The sequence below is a fragment of the Sinohyriopsis cumingii genome, chromosome 17 (genome assembly GCF_028554795.1).
Source record: "Sinohyriopsis cumingii isolate HCF-2022 chromosome 17, ASM2855479v2, whole genome shotgun sequence".
NCBI classification, from domain to species: Eukaryota; Metazoa; Mollusca; class Bivalvia; order Unionida; family Unionidae; genus Sinohyriopsis; species Sinohyriopsis cumingii.
In genome coordinates, this window is record NC_142977.1 from 28,089,864 (window position 1) to 28,107,857 (window position 17,994).

Sequence of the window (17,994 nt, forward strand, 5' to 3'; positions counted from 1 at the left end):
GAAAACAATGTATAATGTATCTGCAAGTGCTGAAAACTTTTATACTGATTATATATGATCTTACCCACATTGTTTATAGGCAGAATAGGTTGGTGTTTAAAAATATCTGAATGGAAGCATTATTGTTTGATGGGATATGTGCAGTTGCAACAAAACAAAGAATGAAGTCATATGTATTCATTTATATATAAATTTGTGTCCACAAGAATGGTTTAAAAAAGTTCAGGCAAGCCTGGAGGGGATGAAACCAGTGTATTGTCCAAAAGCATATGGATATTTGTCACGTATCTGCCAGACACAGCAAGAGAGAATGACACGTCTCTATCCAGACCCCAGTCTTCCATGCTGCCACAGTATGAACTGCCTATAGGCAGCATGTCTGTTAGCGCTCATCAAATCGACTTCATCATCAAGTACAAGAAGATCCCGTCGGTACATCCTAGCCAAGGCAAGTACGGCCTCATCAAGGATTAGAACTTGAAAATCCTGAAAAATTATTCCAATTTGTAATATGCTATTTTGAAAATGTAAAAAAAAATATATTTAAAAAAATAATAGGAACATGCATTTATTCAAAGTTCATTCATCTTTTAACAGAAAATTCCAATGTAAAATGAATATGGATAAAAAAACTGCATAGTTTTTATTTTGATATGAGCGCTGAGTGTTCCATCGCAACCAGAACTGATATTAGGTGTTTGGGGAGCATGTCTAGAAGTCAGAGACACCTGCATTGGGATCAAATAGGAATGGCTGATTGCAGATGAAGATAGAATCTTATCTTTCTATCATCATCAGCTTAGATTTGTTTAGCATAGTGAGGTACCTACATTGAAATCAGGTAATGAATAGAATCTACTTGATGAGTGTCAATTGTAAAAAATAAAATTCATTATTCGCTTATATATGCATCTCTGTTTTTGTTTTTGGATGGCTTACAGTTTTAAAATTCATTCGCAGTGATTGCAAATAATTAATCGAAGCATGTCTCATTTTGTAATAAGTCTTGCTAAAATTCATGAAACATTCTACGTTAAATAAATTCAAGCATATCAAGAAAAATGCATTAAGCAACAACGCGCATTATAAACAAAAGTTTATATATTCATTACCGGCAAAAGTGATATACAGTGCTGTCTCTCACAACACATCTTTTCCAGGTCTGTGGGTATCTCCCTACATTTTCCACAAACACACCATCGGGCAATCCTGTGTCGGGGGATGGGTGATAACCACCACACTGCCTTGATCCTGGCTCCAAAACATTAAAGACCAGGCTTGGGTGGAACTGCAACATTTGTAAGAAAAGCTCCCTCAGCCGGTCTGGCTCCAAATTTGTTGTGATCTCCTGGAATCGGTTTCAAAGATTAAGCATACTGAATCCCCATATGTATGTGATACAAGCTTGAAAGCTAAAATCATGATACCATGGAAATTTCAACATTTACAACAATCATCTACTTACATAAGGTATCAGTCTTTGCAAGTCCACGTTGGAAACAGAAGTGACTGCAAATATTGCAAGAGTAACTACCAAAGTTTTCATTATGTGTATACATGGATGCAGTATTTGATTTTATCAGTACAAAGTACAAGTTACATATTCGATGTCGGTTGTTACACATATCATGTATAGTGAAAGAGGTTTTCTGTAATGTAGACCACATACGTGTCAAGTTATTCACACCTTTTGTGATATATATTTTGTACATGCAATAACATGCTAAAGAAATATATAAAAGTTATTGAAAGAATATAAACAGTTTCAAAACTGTCATTACATCAAGAAAATGTGTTATTTTAGAAATCATTTACAGTATTCACCCAAAACTGAATGCAAATCAGACAGGGCAATTAAAATTTGTACCCAAAAGGTTATACGTGTATCAAATATGAACTAAAAATTCTGTTTCTTGAAAGCCTTCATGCCATTTTAAAATCTGGGCAAATATTCTTGCATTCTTAAGTTTGTATGTTTATAATGGTAGTGCATACATAATATTATCTTGATATATTTTGGCATGCATCATATTTAAAACAGAAGAATTAAAGCGTAGACATCAGGGGCGTAACCATTAAGCAGACTAAGCACATGATTAGGGCACCAGGGCCAAGAGGGTTGATTGATTGATTGATTGTTTGTTTTTTAACGGCGCATCAGCACTTTTAGGCTATTTAGCGCCAAACAAAGTGTTATTTGTATAATCTTTTAAAACTTATAAAAGGTCCTATATCGACCAGCGATATAAAAGAACAAATGGTTGAAATTAAAAACGGTAAGATGGTAACGGTGCAAAATAAAGCTTCCCGATCAACGGGAGATGTAAAAAAGATGAATAGGTATTAAAATGGGATGGTATATATATTGCATAAAACTGCTCAAGGTGATAGCATAAAAGTCAGAGTTTAGAGTAAATATTTACGGCTTTCAAGAACTCAATAATACGAGTGATGTTTATATTATCAAAAAGTTCTTTCATGTCATGCACAATGTAATAACGATCGCGCGTAGGTTGTAGGTCAAAGCACTCTATCATAAAGTGCTTGACAGTGAATGGTTCATTGCAAGAAACGCACTCTGGTGGGTCTTCACCCTTTAGTATGTGGGTGTGGGTGATATAAGTATGACCAATTCGGATTCTTGCAATGACTACCTCCTCCCTACGAATGGTTCTGTAGGAAGGAGTCCATTCTCCTAGAGTTGGTTTGATTGCGTGAAGTTCGTTATTTACAGCATCATTCCATGATGCCTGCCACTTCTGACGTAAGAACTTTCTGATACAAGGTTTAAAATCAGTATATGGTATTTTAAAATCAGATGGTTCTTGAGAAAGGACCATTCTAGCAGCGCGATCTGCTTTTTCGTTACCTTTAATACCAATGTGGCTAGGTAACCAACAGTATATTATATTGTGGGAGACACTCAGCTCGGTATTTTTTACGAGTATGTTTTTCAATAATGGGTTCTCCAGTTTTCTATCGTGTAGCGACTGGAGTACGGATAGCGAGTCGGAGAAGATGATACTGTTTAAAATACGGTTCTTTTCTATATGTTGCAGAGCAAGGTCTATTGCTCTGATTTCGGCTGTAAAAATTGATGCTCCATTTGGTAAGCGAACTTGCGTTGTGTGATTTCCACAAACAAAGGCTGCAGCAGCCTTTTCCTCATCCTTTGATCCATCAGTGTAAATTCTGGTGTAGTTTTTAAATTCGGTGAGGAGTTCATGGTAAGAGTTGTGGAAGATAGAAGGGTTTGTTTCGGACTTTTTCCCATCGTGTAGCGTAAAACGTACTTTTGGTTGTTTAATTAGCCTGGGTGGTGTTTCGGAGATGGATGTTTTCTGAATTTTAGAAAGATCTATATTTGTAGTGTCAAGGCTGGATGATATTCTAATGCCAAAGGAAGGTATGGCGTTTGGTTTTTTTTCGTATAAAGTTTTGTATTTGGGTTGAAAAACAGCCGAAAAAGCAGGATTCAGAGGGTTTGATTTTAATTTGAGAGCATACTGTGCGGAAAGCATTTCTCTACGAAGCGATAACGGTGGTTCATTCGCCTCAGTTAGAAGGCTTTCACAGGGGGATGTTTTAAATGCTCCCAGAGCCAGTCTTATTCCCTGATGATGAATTGGATCAAGCATTTTAAGATACGATTTTCTGGCAGAACCATACACAACGCAACCATAGTCTAGTTTGGAGCGAATAAACGTTCTGTATAAATTTAGGATGACTTTTCTATCAGCACCCCAGTCAGTGTGCGCTACTACTTTAAGTAGGTTAAGTGCTTTTAAGCATTTAGCTTTTAAGTTCTTTAGGTGTGGAATAAAGGTCAGTTTTCTGTCAAAGATTATACCTAAAAATTTGGTTTCCTCAACAACTGGAATAGGTGTTCCATCCAGTGTGAGGTTCGGTTCATCGTGATGTTTTCGTAACTGACAGAAATGCATGAATACCGTTTTTGATTTCGAGAATTTGAAACCGTTTGCATTGGCCCAATTTTGAATTTTGTTTATATTTTGCTGCAGTTGTCTTTCAATTGTATGCATGTGCTTTGAGCGATAACATATTAGAAAATCATCAACGTATAACGAACAATCCACACCAGGAGTCAAACACTTGGTGATGCTATTAATTTTGAAGTTAAAGAGCGTCACAGATAAAATACTGCCCTGGGGCACACCCATCTCTTGCTCGTGCAGATCTGAGAGGGTAGAGCCCACTCGTACTTTGAATTCTCTGTCGGAGAGAAAGTTGGATATGAAAGAGGGCAGACGGCCTTTTAGACCTAGATCGTTCAGGTCATTTAGTATCCCGTACTTCCATGTCGTGTCATAGGCCTTTTCTAAATCAAAGAAAACCGCTACTAAATGTTCTTTCTTAATAAATGCATCGCGAATGAATGTTTCTAGTCTAAAGAGATGATCATTGGTGCTCCGGCCGTATCGAAAGCCACTTTGGAAAGGACATATTAAATTGTTAGTTTCCAAATACCAGACAAGCCGAGAATTGATCATTCGTTCCATTGTTTTGCACACACAGCTTGTGAGTGCAATTGGTCGATAGCTGTTGAGGTCTTAGCTATCTTTACCGGGTTTGGGGACTGGTATTACAGTTGCTTCTTTCCAGATTTTTGGTACATTACCAGTAATCCATAAATCATTGAAGAGTTTCAAAAGACATGTTAATGATGATTCTGGAAGGTGTTTCAGAAACTGGTAATGTATCTCGTCAGGCTCAGCGGATGTATCATGGGCCTTATCTAAAGCCTCCCTAAGCTCCGATAGTGAGAACAATTGATTATAACTTTCCGAGTTGTTGGATGTGAATTTTAAACGTGACTTTTCTTTTTGAGTTTTAAGTTTTTGGAAGGCTTCTGAATAATTAGATGATGAGGAATTTTTCGAGAAATTGTCAGCAAGAATATTTGCAATGTCACGTTTTCAACTAAAGTTGTTATTGTTCAGTGTCAGATGTCGCAGAGGGTTTTGCTTTCTCTTTCCGTTTATTTTGCGTATAGTGTCCCAAACTTTTTTAACAGAGGAACGAGAGTTTAAAGAAGAAACATACTTCTTCCATGATGCTCTTTTACTTTCTTTGATTATGCGGCGGGTAATGCGATATATATTTAAGTTTTCGGGCGTCGGTTGATTATTAAATTTCCTTAATACTTCTCGGCGTAGTTTAATGGCTTCCTTACATTCCTTAGTGACCCAAGGTTTTTGGGTTCTTTTACAATATGGCGAGGACTTGGGAACGGATTCTTCTGCAATCTCTATTAAAATAGATGTAAAATACTGAATGGTGTCGTCAACATTGAAAACTGTATCGTCATTCAGCCTAGTTTTACAGAGTGTTTCAAACTTGGCCCAGTCGGCCTTCTTTAAATTCCATTGTGGAATTACTTCATCGCCTGTAGAGTTAAGATTTACAAGAAAGATTGGGAAGTGATCACTGCTGTGAAGGTCATCAGCGACCTTCCATTCATAGTCCAAAAGCAGAGAAGGAGAACAAATTGTCAAATCGATGCTTGTGTATGTACCCGTGCCTGGGTGTAAATATGTAGGTGTTTTGGTATTATATAGACACAGATCGTGTCTAGAAATAAAGTCTTCAACTTTGTGACCTCTGTCACTTATATGATTTGATCCCCATAAAATGTTATGGGCATTAAAATCCCCGAGTAAAACAAAGGGTGCGGGAAGCTGTTGAACAAGATTGTCGAGTTCGTTTGGTACTAGGTTAGTGTTTGGTGGTAAATAAATAGAGCAAAATGTAATCACTCGATGTAGAGTGACGCTTACAGCAATGGCTTGTAAATTGGTGTTTAAATGAATGAAGCTATGAGGAGCTCTGTTGTTTACAATAACAGAAACCCCTCCTGATGCCCTATCAACATTTGGAGAGCAGGTGTTAAACAGGGAGTAGTTTTTAAATGTGATATTGTCTGTATCTTTCAAGACTGTTTCTTGAAGGCATAGTACCGCAGGATCATGTTCGTTTAAAAGCAGGAGAATATCATTGTAATTTGCTTTAAGTCCTCGACAATTCCATTGTATGATAGTGTTTTTCATTATAAATTTAAATTAAAGATTGTGGAGCTAGGTTAGACCTTTCGCAGACGGAATTTGTTTTGTTATTTCTCTGGAGGAAGTACGGGGGTGAATTTTTTGTTTGTAGGTCTGGAGTTCCCTTGGGCGCATGGAACAGATTCTTCTGCATCCATGCTCTCGATGTCTCCAAACCTGTTATAAAGTTTGATGGGATCATCTGACCCCTTTTGTTGCCTGTTTCCGTGAGACTTTTTACTCTTTGGTGATTTAGGTTGTTGGGTATTATTAAATGTAGTCTGAGTAGATGCCGTGTTTTTCTGTGCTTGGTAATGGGGGGTGTTTGAATTTGGTGTTGAATCGGGTACTTCTGTTTGTGTTTGAACGTCCTTCGTTGTTTTAGGATTGCTCTTCACTACAGTGGAGAAGGATGGGCCAGGATGGGCTGTTTTTGCCTGTACAATTTTTCTGGCTTCTGGATAGGGAATATTATTTGTGTATTTTACCCTCTGAATTTCCTTCTCCTGTTTCCAGGTATCGCAATCCTTGGAATTTGCGTGGTGCTCTTTTCCGCAGTTGACACAATGCGGAGTTGCTCTACAATCAGTTTTCTGATGAGCATTGTCTCCGCATCGGCCACATATTTGGCTCTTGGAGCAGCGGTCTTCGTGATGGCCGTATTTTTGACACTTATAACACCGAAGGGGGTTGGGAATGTAAATCTCTACCTTTACTTGCAAAATGCCAACTTTTACCACTTTGGGTACAGTTGGCCTGTTGAAGGTGAGTACAATGGTGTTGGTGTCCTGCAGATTGTTATTACGTTTAATACGTATTCGTCGGACTGCAGTGACACCTTCATCTTTCATTCCTTCGATGATGTCAGCGTCGGTGACTCCAGCCAAGTCACGGCAGCGAATCACGCCTTTGGACGTATTCAGTGTGGTGTGAGCGAATGAGGTTACTGGGATATCAAAGAACGTTTTCATTTTCCTGATATTGTCTGATTGACCTCGTCGCTCACACTCAATAAGAAGACAACCCGATTTCAACTTTTTAACACTTTTAGGTGTGCCAATCGATCCTGTGATAGTCTTTTCGATGACAAATGGAGATAGTGCGGCAAGCGGTTTCGTGGCATCTTTTGACTGTATGACCATGAAGCGTGGAAATGACTCCACACTATATGGTTCATCGTCAGACTCTAATAAGGGTTTCGATCTTTTATTTTGATTTTTTTTTTGGAATTATCCATGATGGCTAGATTAAAAATTCAGCACCCGTGCTCCCCACCCACCAAGGAGCCCAACAAGGGGACACTTTTCAAGTGTCAGGGATACACAGATGCCATACTCAGTTGATAAAATTACCTTTGAATGACCCTGAAGTCGCCAATTTCTAAGGTCGGTAAAATTACCCCCCGATTGACCCGTTAAGCCACCGCCTTCTAAGACTTGGAAAAGGGAAATATAAAGGAAAAGAATATAGGGGCAACGGTGGTATCAAGAGAGATACAAGGAGAGAGAGAAAGAAGGTGAGAAAGTTAATAAAGACCTCCTAGGGCTCGGCGTGACCAGCCGATTTGTCGGAACCGGGCCCATCCCGACCACCCGTCTAAGAGAAGTAGGGCCAAGAGGGCACCACAAAGTTGAGAAAAGGTTGAAAAGAAAAAAAAAGAATGAAGATTTGTATAAAAAAATAAAACTAGTGCAAATTGATCATAATGTTCTGTTTCTTGATCATGGTGCACCCTAGGGTTATCTTCACAGGTGTACGTGGAAAGGAGGGGGACACCAAGATTTGTCAGTTCTTAGGGTACCAGTGAGCCTTAATCCTCCCCTGGTAGACATTATTTTACAAGGCTTAAATAGATATATGAATTTTCACAGGTATAATTTGTTTTAGAAAACTTCAACATAGGTCTAATCGCTGAAGATCTCAGACATTGTCATTATTTTGAATTTTTTGAAAATAAAAATTACAAATTTATTACTTAAATTGGAAATGGGGCAGGTTGACCTTGACAGTATCAAATATTTGTTGTGTATTTAGCTAGTTTATATTTTGATTATCACAGGAATTTAAAATTGCACCACAATCATTTATTTACTTCACTCTATGTATTTTGCCATGTATGGTTACATGAACTCCTAAACAAATAGCCCTATATCAGTAAGTATAGTGACTACCATAGACAAAATAGATGACATGTATTATATAAGGCGACCATATAAATGAGGTGGCCTCTATATTTTGAATGGTATATGTGCATGGTTTTCCTTATCAAATGATATTGGGGTGGGGTGGTGAGTAGCAACAAAACGTAAAACAGTTTAAACATACATTGTTTGGTAAAATAATCCTTCAGTAGAAGTATGCATTTTCTAAGTTATACAAAACACTTCTCACTTGTATATATTAGAGTCTTTGCCAAGTACCAAACATTTTTCAATGTGTATCAATACTTGTTTTGCAAGTTATAAATAAACAATTACCCTCATTCTTGTCTGCCTTGTCTGAACTATGTGTAGAGCTTGGTCAGCTCTGTTTTCAGGCTGCACTGCATGTCTTCTTCCTCTTCCCCCTCTGGTTCTTGCTCCACGCCTCATCCTTCCTCTCCCTCTTCCTCTAAAAGGTCGCTCCGGACTTGAGCTTGAAAGTGAGCTGATTTCAGTCTGGGTAATAAAAAAATTCTACATTTAAGTTTATCATTTGGTGAGTATCTTCTGTATTACATATGATAATTACTACTGTAGTCCAGTTGTCTTTGTAATGAATTTTGATATGTTCAATTATTTCATAATTATACAACTAATATATTCATACTTATCAACCTTATAGGAATATAGTGCTAATTGAGAATCAGAAATTAATACATGAGAGTTTGTGATTTGATGGATGTATTCTGTGTTGGATAAGGTCAGGGGGTCCAAAATTCATAGATGGGCACCAAAGCTAAATCTCTGTATATTTACTCAGGGTGCATAATACCCTATAAACATGTGCAAGGATAAAACCGGTCTATCCCCTAGGGGTACAAGTCTGAGAGTCAAAAATCTCCTTGGTCTCAAAACTAGGTATATAAAAAAAAAGAACTTTGGTATCAAAACTGGGGATCGAATTAAAAATTTAAGGGTCTCTGAAGCGCTAATGAAGGTAAAGGGAAACACTGAAAACGGTGGTCAGACTAAAAGTGACAGTACGCTTGTGCGTGTTTAATTTTTTATGACTGTCCCGGATTCCATACTCCAGTCGCAAATTTTAATAAAACTTATTTATAACCTTATTTGGAGAAGCAAACCACGAATTCGTTTCCGTTTTGTTTGAAACGCCAGAAAGATGAGGGTTAGGGTCCACTGGTGAGAATCTGGTTAGAATTTATAAACTGAATAATGATATTACTAAGTTTTTAGCATTTTTAAATTTCAAAGATGCTTTTTGGGGTGGAGGTACGTGAGGGAGTGCTAAATCGAGTACATTTTGCAATACTGTACAAAGCACGTCGATTTAAATCATTCTCGTACCACACAAAAAAAACTATTTAAATATAACCATAAGATTAGTTCTAAATAACTTTCAACGTTTCTTCTCAAAACTAAAAGTAGAAAGGAAATGATAAGGAGAAAAGAACGAGATCTAAAGAAGATGGTACTCACTGTTGTTGACATTTTGCGGCTGCTGGTAGCGTGGTTGTATTTTACGAGATCAGCGTCAGTGTACAGAATTTTGCATATAATTATGCAAATTTCTTTAACCGGAATGATGTGTGTTATTCGTTCGGGATCTGCCGATCACTGCCGAGCGCGATTTCAAAATGGAGACGAAAGATTCGTTAAGCTACGTACGAAGATTTCAGAGAGCCCGTGTTTCATAAAAAGGACCTCTTCGTACTTGATATTACCCTAGAAATGCCTTTTAAATAGTATTTAATCAGTTGATATACATAAATGTCCTAACATTTTTGTAAACAAATTCACCCTCAGCTGCACTATTGTGCCTTTAAGAATGCATAAAGATAACCTAGCATGGGATAAACCGATGTGTAAGGATTTGTACCTATTTTAATTCCAGTAAATATAAATATAACATCATCTACAGCTTGGGGAATATGGCTTTACGAGGGTACTTTGGGATGCTGTAACGACACAATCTTGTATGAAACAATCGTACATAGACGATAACCTTACCTGTAATGACACATGCCTCTATGACAGGGGTGTCAAACTCAATCGCTCAGCGGGCCAAAACTCAAATCACACGTAAGGTTGCGGGCCGAACAGGATAAACATTCAATAAGCGGAAAATTAAACCTTTTTTAAACATTATTATAAATTAAAACAGAAAAAAAGTTTTAATAATACAAAATCATTGGCATACCCATTTTTGCTCTTATGCCAATTTGTCAGAGCTGGATGTTTGGCAAGGCTGCTAATTAGGGAATTTGATTTGCACTTTATATCGCAGGTCCATTAAAAAATATTTTTGCCTAAAATTCTCTCTCGGGCCGGATATAATTGTACGCCGGGCCTGATGTGGCCCGGGGACCTTGAGTTTGACACATGTGCTCTATGAGATTCCGATGAATTGATTGATGCGTACGCGGTCCGACGCTTTTTATACCAGTTTCTTAGGAAGTAGCCCGGCATAGCCATACGTCTAGTTTCTGTATTCGCCAGAATCACAGAGTGACGGATCGATCGTTTCTTAGACTATCTCTGTGTCTATGTACGTCATTAGGTAGACAATTTTGCCAGATCAGATCAGCTCATTTACTCATTTAAAAAGAATCTTTAAACTTTATATAGTTCATCTATCTACATAACTTACCGTGTAATTTTTTGGTGACTTACGATACAAAGGACATTTACAATTTTGCCTTTTGCCCAAAAGGGCGCAATCTTTATTAAATAGTATATAATTGGAATACCGAAATAAATGGATTTAATCTGAATATATTTTAATAGATAATTACTTTCAATATAAATTAATGGGGGAAAAAATGACTTTTACTAAAAAGATCTGCCCTAAGCATACCCTCCGGGTCATTTGAGCAGAGTCCTCGAGACATGAGAGAGAACTAAGTTACGTTTATAAAAAGAAGGAAAAAGGTAAAAGATAAAAATACAATAAGAAAAACACTGCAAAAGACTTTAATAAAATAAAAAATTAAAAAACAATGAGAAAAACTGCAAAATATTCAAAAAATACAATGAGAGGAAAACGCTGCAAAATACTCTGTAAAATGCAAAAAATACATTGAATAGTACTTTGCAAAATATTAAAAAAATTTACCCAAAAAACTGCAATGAAAAGAACATTTATCAATACTGAATAAAATTCAAAAATACAAGGAAAAGAGAACAACACGACATTAAATAAAAATTAAAGGAAAAAGAATGACCAAAAAGGTTTTTAGAATATTTCAATATAATTCTACGCAATCCACTTCTACTAGTCTTGTCAACTACTTATAGCACCAAAGTTGGCATGCAGTTCTTGTTATCTTAATTTTTGTATATGTTGTACTTTTTAAAAATTTATTTGTATAACATAAGCATAAAATTTATGGGTGACTACATTTATTATTTTGCTTCAACCCAATGTGTTGAAAAGAACTCCAGTTCTTATGGATAGTACTAGTGAGCTGATATTTAGTTTATATCCCTATTGCATACATAATATCAACAAATACCAGTGACCTTGAAGTATAAATGTTTGCGAAGTGAATGTCATTAAGAATTTATTAACCATGAGGTTGGAAAGTATACCCTAATAATCCTGACGTCTGTTCATTCGCAATCAAACTTGGACCTGTGCGTGTATGAAATAGAAATCGCATTTAAGCTACCCGAAGAGGAATAAGTGAAAATATAATTATGATCGTAAATTTTTTTAGGTGTGGTCTGGTGCAACCTTGAAATGGGCGTGTATTTCCGACGTTACCTGTGACGTATAAAAGAGGATGTATCGCCGTTATCGTTTCAAACACGTTAGACTCGGAAGCTGGCCGTATGTAGTCCAATAGCTGCACGTCTTTTGACAGACATGCAACACCGGAAACACTGTGTCGAGCAATCGCACCGACACTATTTTATCATTTCAACATACATATATAATAAACAACACTACAACATAAATTTATGTTGCGTAACCAGGGAAAGAAGCACCTCTTCTGTTTGGTTTGAAGACATAAGAGCCGTTTCTATGGCCTTATCGCCGAAACATAATACCATCAGGTAGACATTCATAACATTCGTATGAAAACGTGAGAGAAACCTCAATCACAATATCGAACTCAATCGGACTGATAAAATAAACAACTGCGTAAATGTGTTTGAGACGGCTAGGACAAATTACAATCGTCTCTAAGATGGGCAAATACGGCAAGACATTGTTACGTGTGTAGGCCGCGACACATGTATACAGTGACTTCAGACTTAAGTACGAACCGGTTTGCTGTAAAAGCTTAGACTGGAATGCAAGTTAAATTCGGTAGGTTCAGTCACACACTGTAGTTACAGTGCTTTTCAACCTTTTTATTGGAACGGAACCCTTCGGAGCGTTTAGATTGCTCGCGGAACCACATGCAGTGACACAAGAAAACACCGATTGATACAGGTGTATGTGTGTAACACTGTACTTGTAGCCCAAATCAAAAATATACTCGTGTGGCCAGAATAGCCGATGTTACTAGTTACTTTATTGTTACCCGTTAGCATCAGTTTGCAGTAGCGAACATTTCAGTGCGAAACTTGTGCTTGGTGATTTTCTACAAAGCAGTTGAATTCGTGGCCGAATGTTCGAGAGAGACCCCCGAAGTTCATCTTCGACAGACAGAAGTCGTTCTCGTTTCTTGTGTTTGATGGTGGTCATAGCAGAAAATCCTAACTCACACATGTAAGAAGTTGAAAACTGCACAGAAGTCGCAAAGCTTTCTCAGCAATAGCCGTGTACTCGTTTTCAACTAGTAACCAAAACTCATCCAAGTTCAACTCTGCATGTTTAAGTTTCAGCGTTGTCACTCGCAACGCTAACGAGCTCCTCCTCTTCCTTCAAAGTAAACTGTCCTTGGCACGGTTCAAATTCCACAAACGGGTGTCTAACCCAGTCGTACTGGTCAACAGATATCGACGGAAAATATTTGCTGAGACTTCAACAGAGCATCCAAATGGGTCACAATCAATGGAAGAATTTCTTGGTAATTTTTTGAACAACACTGGGAAACATTTCCAAATTTCCAATTTCTTCAGAAATGCGCTTATTCTGTCAGTTGAAGTCGAGATGTTTTCATGTCTGCCTTGCATTCCACTGTTCAAAATGTTCAATTCATGAAATATATCGGCCAGATAAGCTAGTTTGGAACACCAACACTCGCTGCTCAGTACTTCTTCAAAATCCTTCAAGTTTTCACGAGAACAGAACATCAGCATCTCCTCACTCAGCTCGTAGAAACGAGATAAAACTTTTCCGCGAGACAGACATCGTACGTACGTGTGTTGGATGAGTGTGACATGGTCCGCTTCCATGCTTTCACAAAGTTTGGCGAACTGGCGACATTTCAGAGGTCTCATCCTCATATAATTAACGATTTTCACCACCATGTCCAGCACAGACTTTAACTCGGCTCCAACTGTTTTAGCAACTAGTGCTTCTGTGTGGATGAAACAGTGCGTGACCATGATAGCTGGATTCATCTGTCACACCAGCGAGACAAAACCTTTGACGTTTCCCGTCATGGCAGGGGCGCCATCCGTACAAATGCCAACGCAGTTTTTCCAGTTCAAGTCACATGACTGAAAATATGAATTGACAAATATGTCTTATCCTTTTGTTGTTTCTGGTAACTCCTTACAGCAGAAAAAATCTTCAACAATAGCTCCATTGTCAATAAAACGTACAAACCCCATAAGCTGTGATTTACCGCTGACATCGGTGCTTTCATCCACCTGCAGTGCAAAGAATCCACGTGTCTTTATCTTCGCTAAAACGTGACTTTCAATGTCGTTGGACATGTCTGAAATACGTCTGCTTATCGTATTGTCTGACAGAGGAATCTTACTGATGTTAGATACGGTACTCTCGCCAAACATAATTCTCACAATTTCTCGGCACGCAGGTAAGATTACGCTTTCGGCGAGGGTATCCAATTTCATTTTCTTTGCAACGATCTCCGCGACAGCATAACTTGCTTCTTGAGCTTTGTCACTTACCTTGAACATTTTCTCCAATGTAGCGGTTTGTTTTTTATTCAAGCTTAGTGCCCTCTCGAAGTACGCCACATTCTTGTGCGCTACATCCGGATGTTTAGTTGTTAAGCGTCGCTTCAATTTAGCTGGTGCCATGGCACTATTGGCAAGCTTTTCCCCGCAGACAACACATAGCGGTAAGGGGCAGTCTGGGTCTCCTGCCCAAGTGAATCCCATAGCTAATTGTCACTGTACTGACGAACTTTAAGATTCCGATCGACAACGTCAATTTTTGGCACGTTCGGCTCACATAACGCGGTACTAGCTGTAACTTCAGTCCACTGCTCCTGAGTTTTAGTTTGGTCGTCAGCTGTGACATCGTCTAATTTTCTCCTCTTAATAAATCGATCCTTGGTCGCGCAAAAACAACAGTGTTATGAAAATTAATTCAAACGCTAAACGCTCATTAGGACAACAACGGAAACAGTAATTAAGTGGATAAACAACGACTAATTACCGCACTGTTCCGGTACTGCCAGACTTGGTCCCTGGCGATTTCGGTCGTTATTTTTATATTTTTACTGGCCACCGGCGGAACCCCTGGCTGGCGCTCACGGAACCCATAGGTTCCGCGGAACCCCGATTGAAAAACACTGCTGTAGTAGAAACCTTAGCATGCGTGATGAATGTTACTGCAGTAGGTATATAAAAAGTTATTGTTATTAAATACAGCATAACTTAGATGAGTTATTTTGAAATTAACGCACTAACCTTGCGATTTTTGTAATTCAAGATACAAAATATGGCTTAGCAAGAACATACCTGTGTGAGAACTACCATAGTCCAGAAATATTCTTCTTATGAAATGATGTGTACATTAAACAAATAGTAAACAATACACGTATTGTCTGTAAGATAGAAAGAGTTCAAATTGTACAAATTCAAGTCGCTATATTAGATAGGAAAATGTCAATGTCGTTGACTCGGGGCCTGGCAGAGCTGTCGCTGTTGGACCCATGGAAATCTGTTTATGGCATGAATATATGTATTTCAGCCCGAGTTATAGGTAGATCGAACTCGGGGCTGGACTAGGTATAATACGCATTCGACATGTCGGGAATTTCAGGTGCTACTGCAAGACAAATTCTCACCGGTCAGTATACATTATTTTGCTGGAAATCTCCGTTTAATGTGTTCGATACCCTTGTGAAGTTTCTGGTGTTGACGTTTCAGAAAAGAACCTTCTCATGTATGAAAATCAGAGAATTGCCCAGTTTTTTTCCGGAGTTGATATAGCAAAGCTGGGCGGCGTGAAGTCTAAGGGTCGCAAAGGTTTCGGTGCGAGTCTCTCATGGATCATAATTATGCGAAGTGACACTTTTATTCATGGTATTCGTCCACCAATTTTGTTTTATTCTCCACCAGCTTTTACGAGATTGTTCGTCTCATAAACTCTTAGAAATGTTGCTTCCCATGACCCGATAGAGAGAGAGAGATGGAGAAAGGAAGAAGTTCAAGCTGTCTTGAAAGAAGTGTCACTTTGACGGCTTAGATATATGGCTGCATCTGGGGAATATGTCGATGCGAGGGTACTTCGGGATGTTGTAACGACACAAGCCTCTTTGAGATTCCGAAGAATGGACTCATTTTATTGAAATACTGAACCTATAAAATTACATTTTAATATCAATATTTCAATAGCAATGTTCATACCCTTAAATTACAGAAACAAGAGATACATTATAAAACTACGGTATTGTTTCACTTACCAACATGATACATTTGTATCATTTCTACCGTTAAGAATATAATAGAGATAATGACATATCGATAACATTCACGTTGAAAATGACAAGAAATGGACGAGATTATCATGTGGTTAGAAAGATGAGGGCTAAACATATCCTATAGTTGAGAGAATAGGTAATAGTATTCTCATTTATCATGAATGTTGGGGTTTTATTCATTTTTGTTCCAGACAATACTTTTACGATGGGTGATTTGTCCACGGCAGACGATTCTCGTAAATTGTTTATTACTATAAATAATTGTATTGCAAATAATATTTATATTAATATTTTGGGAGAGGTCATTTGCTAAGTTTTGATATTTCCAAATGAGGGGCAAAAGAACGAGCTGTGATATCTATGAACATAATTATGTTGCATGGAAAAATATTTATGCTGCCAACAATAGATTCAATTTTCACGAAAGCGCATCCCGTTAAAGGCTCCATAAACACTTGATTTTCATTACTTTTGATAGAAATGTAAATATCAAATTACAGGATTTATCAAAAGTGACATCTTAATGATCAAGTGTAATTTTTATATTTCTCATGCTCAAAGAATTAATCGAATTTGGGAATACTATTTTGTTGAAATAAGTACCTTTCATTTTTACATTTGTGACAGACAAGTGGACAAATAAAGGAATGAATGAAATAGTAATTAAAATGAGAAACGGTTAAATGAATGAACGTTGACTTTTAGCTGAATTCTTTTGTTCTCTCCTAGATTAGCTTGTTCACGTATATTATTAATTGATTTATTGATATGTCACTGTTCTAAAGTAAAATTGGATGACCTAAGGTATGCATTGGACAATATCACACCCGCCATACTCCGTTGACATACACTTCAGTTGGTTGCAATGCGATGGTAGCTGAGGAATGCTGAAGTCGGTTTCAACTAGGCCTTGTTTATTTAATAAAATGAAAGTATGTAACAGTTTTATAAAACATTGCAATTTTTGTGTACATTTCTTTCTCATATTGAATATGTGCTTAATTTGAGAGAATAAATTATTGGAACGTTTCGTTAACGAAACATCGCCACTTGAACATACTTCGCCATACCTCGACTACCGTCGTACTTTAACAATTCAAATGCATGTCAACGGAACATGAAAGTGCATCCATTTGCTAGTGTCCGATTTGTGGAAGTTTCGATATACAGAACCCCAAAGATGACTACCTTTTCCTACTGGCTATTCTCTAAGTCTGTGTGCGTCATTGGATAACACAGCTTTTTACATGAAGCACGTGAATATACTTGACGGAAACGAATTTGGCTTGCGCAACAGAACTTGCTCCTGAGCTTAAATTTGCTGATATGTTAAGAAGAAATGCGTTGTGTGATGCGGCTGATTTCACGGTTCCTACATAAAAGCAAACTTTATTAAAGTAATGCAAATTTGTATTATATGGGGGGGGGGTGGAGTTGCAATCCTGACCATTTGCAGAGAAATTCAGTCCTAACAAAAATGTAAAGAATTTGATTGATTGATTGATTGTTTATTTTTTACCGGCGCATCAGCACTTTTAGGCTATTTAGCGCCAAACAAAGTGTTATTTGTATAATCTTTTAAAACTTATAAAAGGTCCTATATCGACCAGCGATATAAAAGAACAAATGGTTGAAATTAAAAAAGGTAAGATGGTAACGGTGCAAAATAAAGCTTCCCGATCAACGGGAGATGTAAAAAAGATGAATAGGTATTAAAATGGGACGGTATATATATTGCATAAAACTGCACAAGGTGATAGCATAAAAGTCAGAGTTTAGAGTAAATATTTACGGCTTTCAAGAACTCTATAATACGAGTGATGTTTATATTATCAAAAAGTTCATTCATGTCATGAACAATGTAATAACGATCGCGTGTAGGTTGTGGGTCAAAGCACTCTATCATAAAGTGCTTGACAGTGAATGGTTCATTGCAAGAAATGCACTCTGGTGGGTCTTCACCTTTTAGTATGTGGG

General features: G+C 37.6%; 2 protein-coding genes across 2 annotated transcripts; both read right to left on the bottom strand.

Moving 5' to 3' along the window:
• Positions 1–236: 236 nt before the first annotated feature.
• LOC149778315 (uncharacterized) lies at positions 237–9,492 on the bottom strand. Its single transcript, XM_089938305.1, has 3 exons — positions 8,540–9,492; positions 1,113–1,348; positions 237–486 (listed from the first exon to the last, which is right to left on the bottom strand). The coding sequence occupies exons 1-3, from the start codon at positions 8,651–8,653 to the stop codon at positions 471–473; spliced, it is 366 nt and encodes a 121-aa protein (XP_089794431.1). The 5' UTR covers positions 8,654–9,492; the 3' UTR covers positions 237–470.
• A 4,372-nt stretch (positions 9,493–13,864) lies between these two features.
• LOC149778316 (zinc finger BED domain-containing protein 5-like) lies at positions 13,865–14,467 on the bottom strand. The gene has a single exon (XM_089938321.1). It carries the CDS (start codon positions 14,465–14,467, stop codon positions 13,865–13,867), a length of 603 nt encoding a protein of 200 aa, XP_089794447.1.
• Between the last annotated feature and the right edge of the window lie 3,527 nt (positions 14,468–17,994).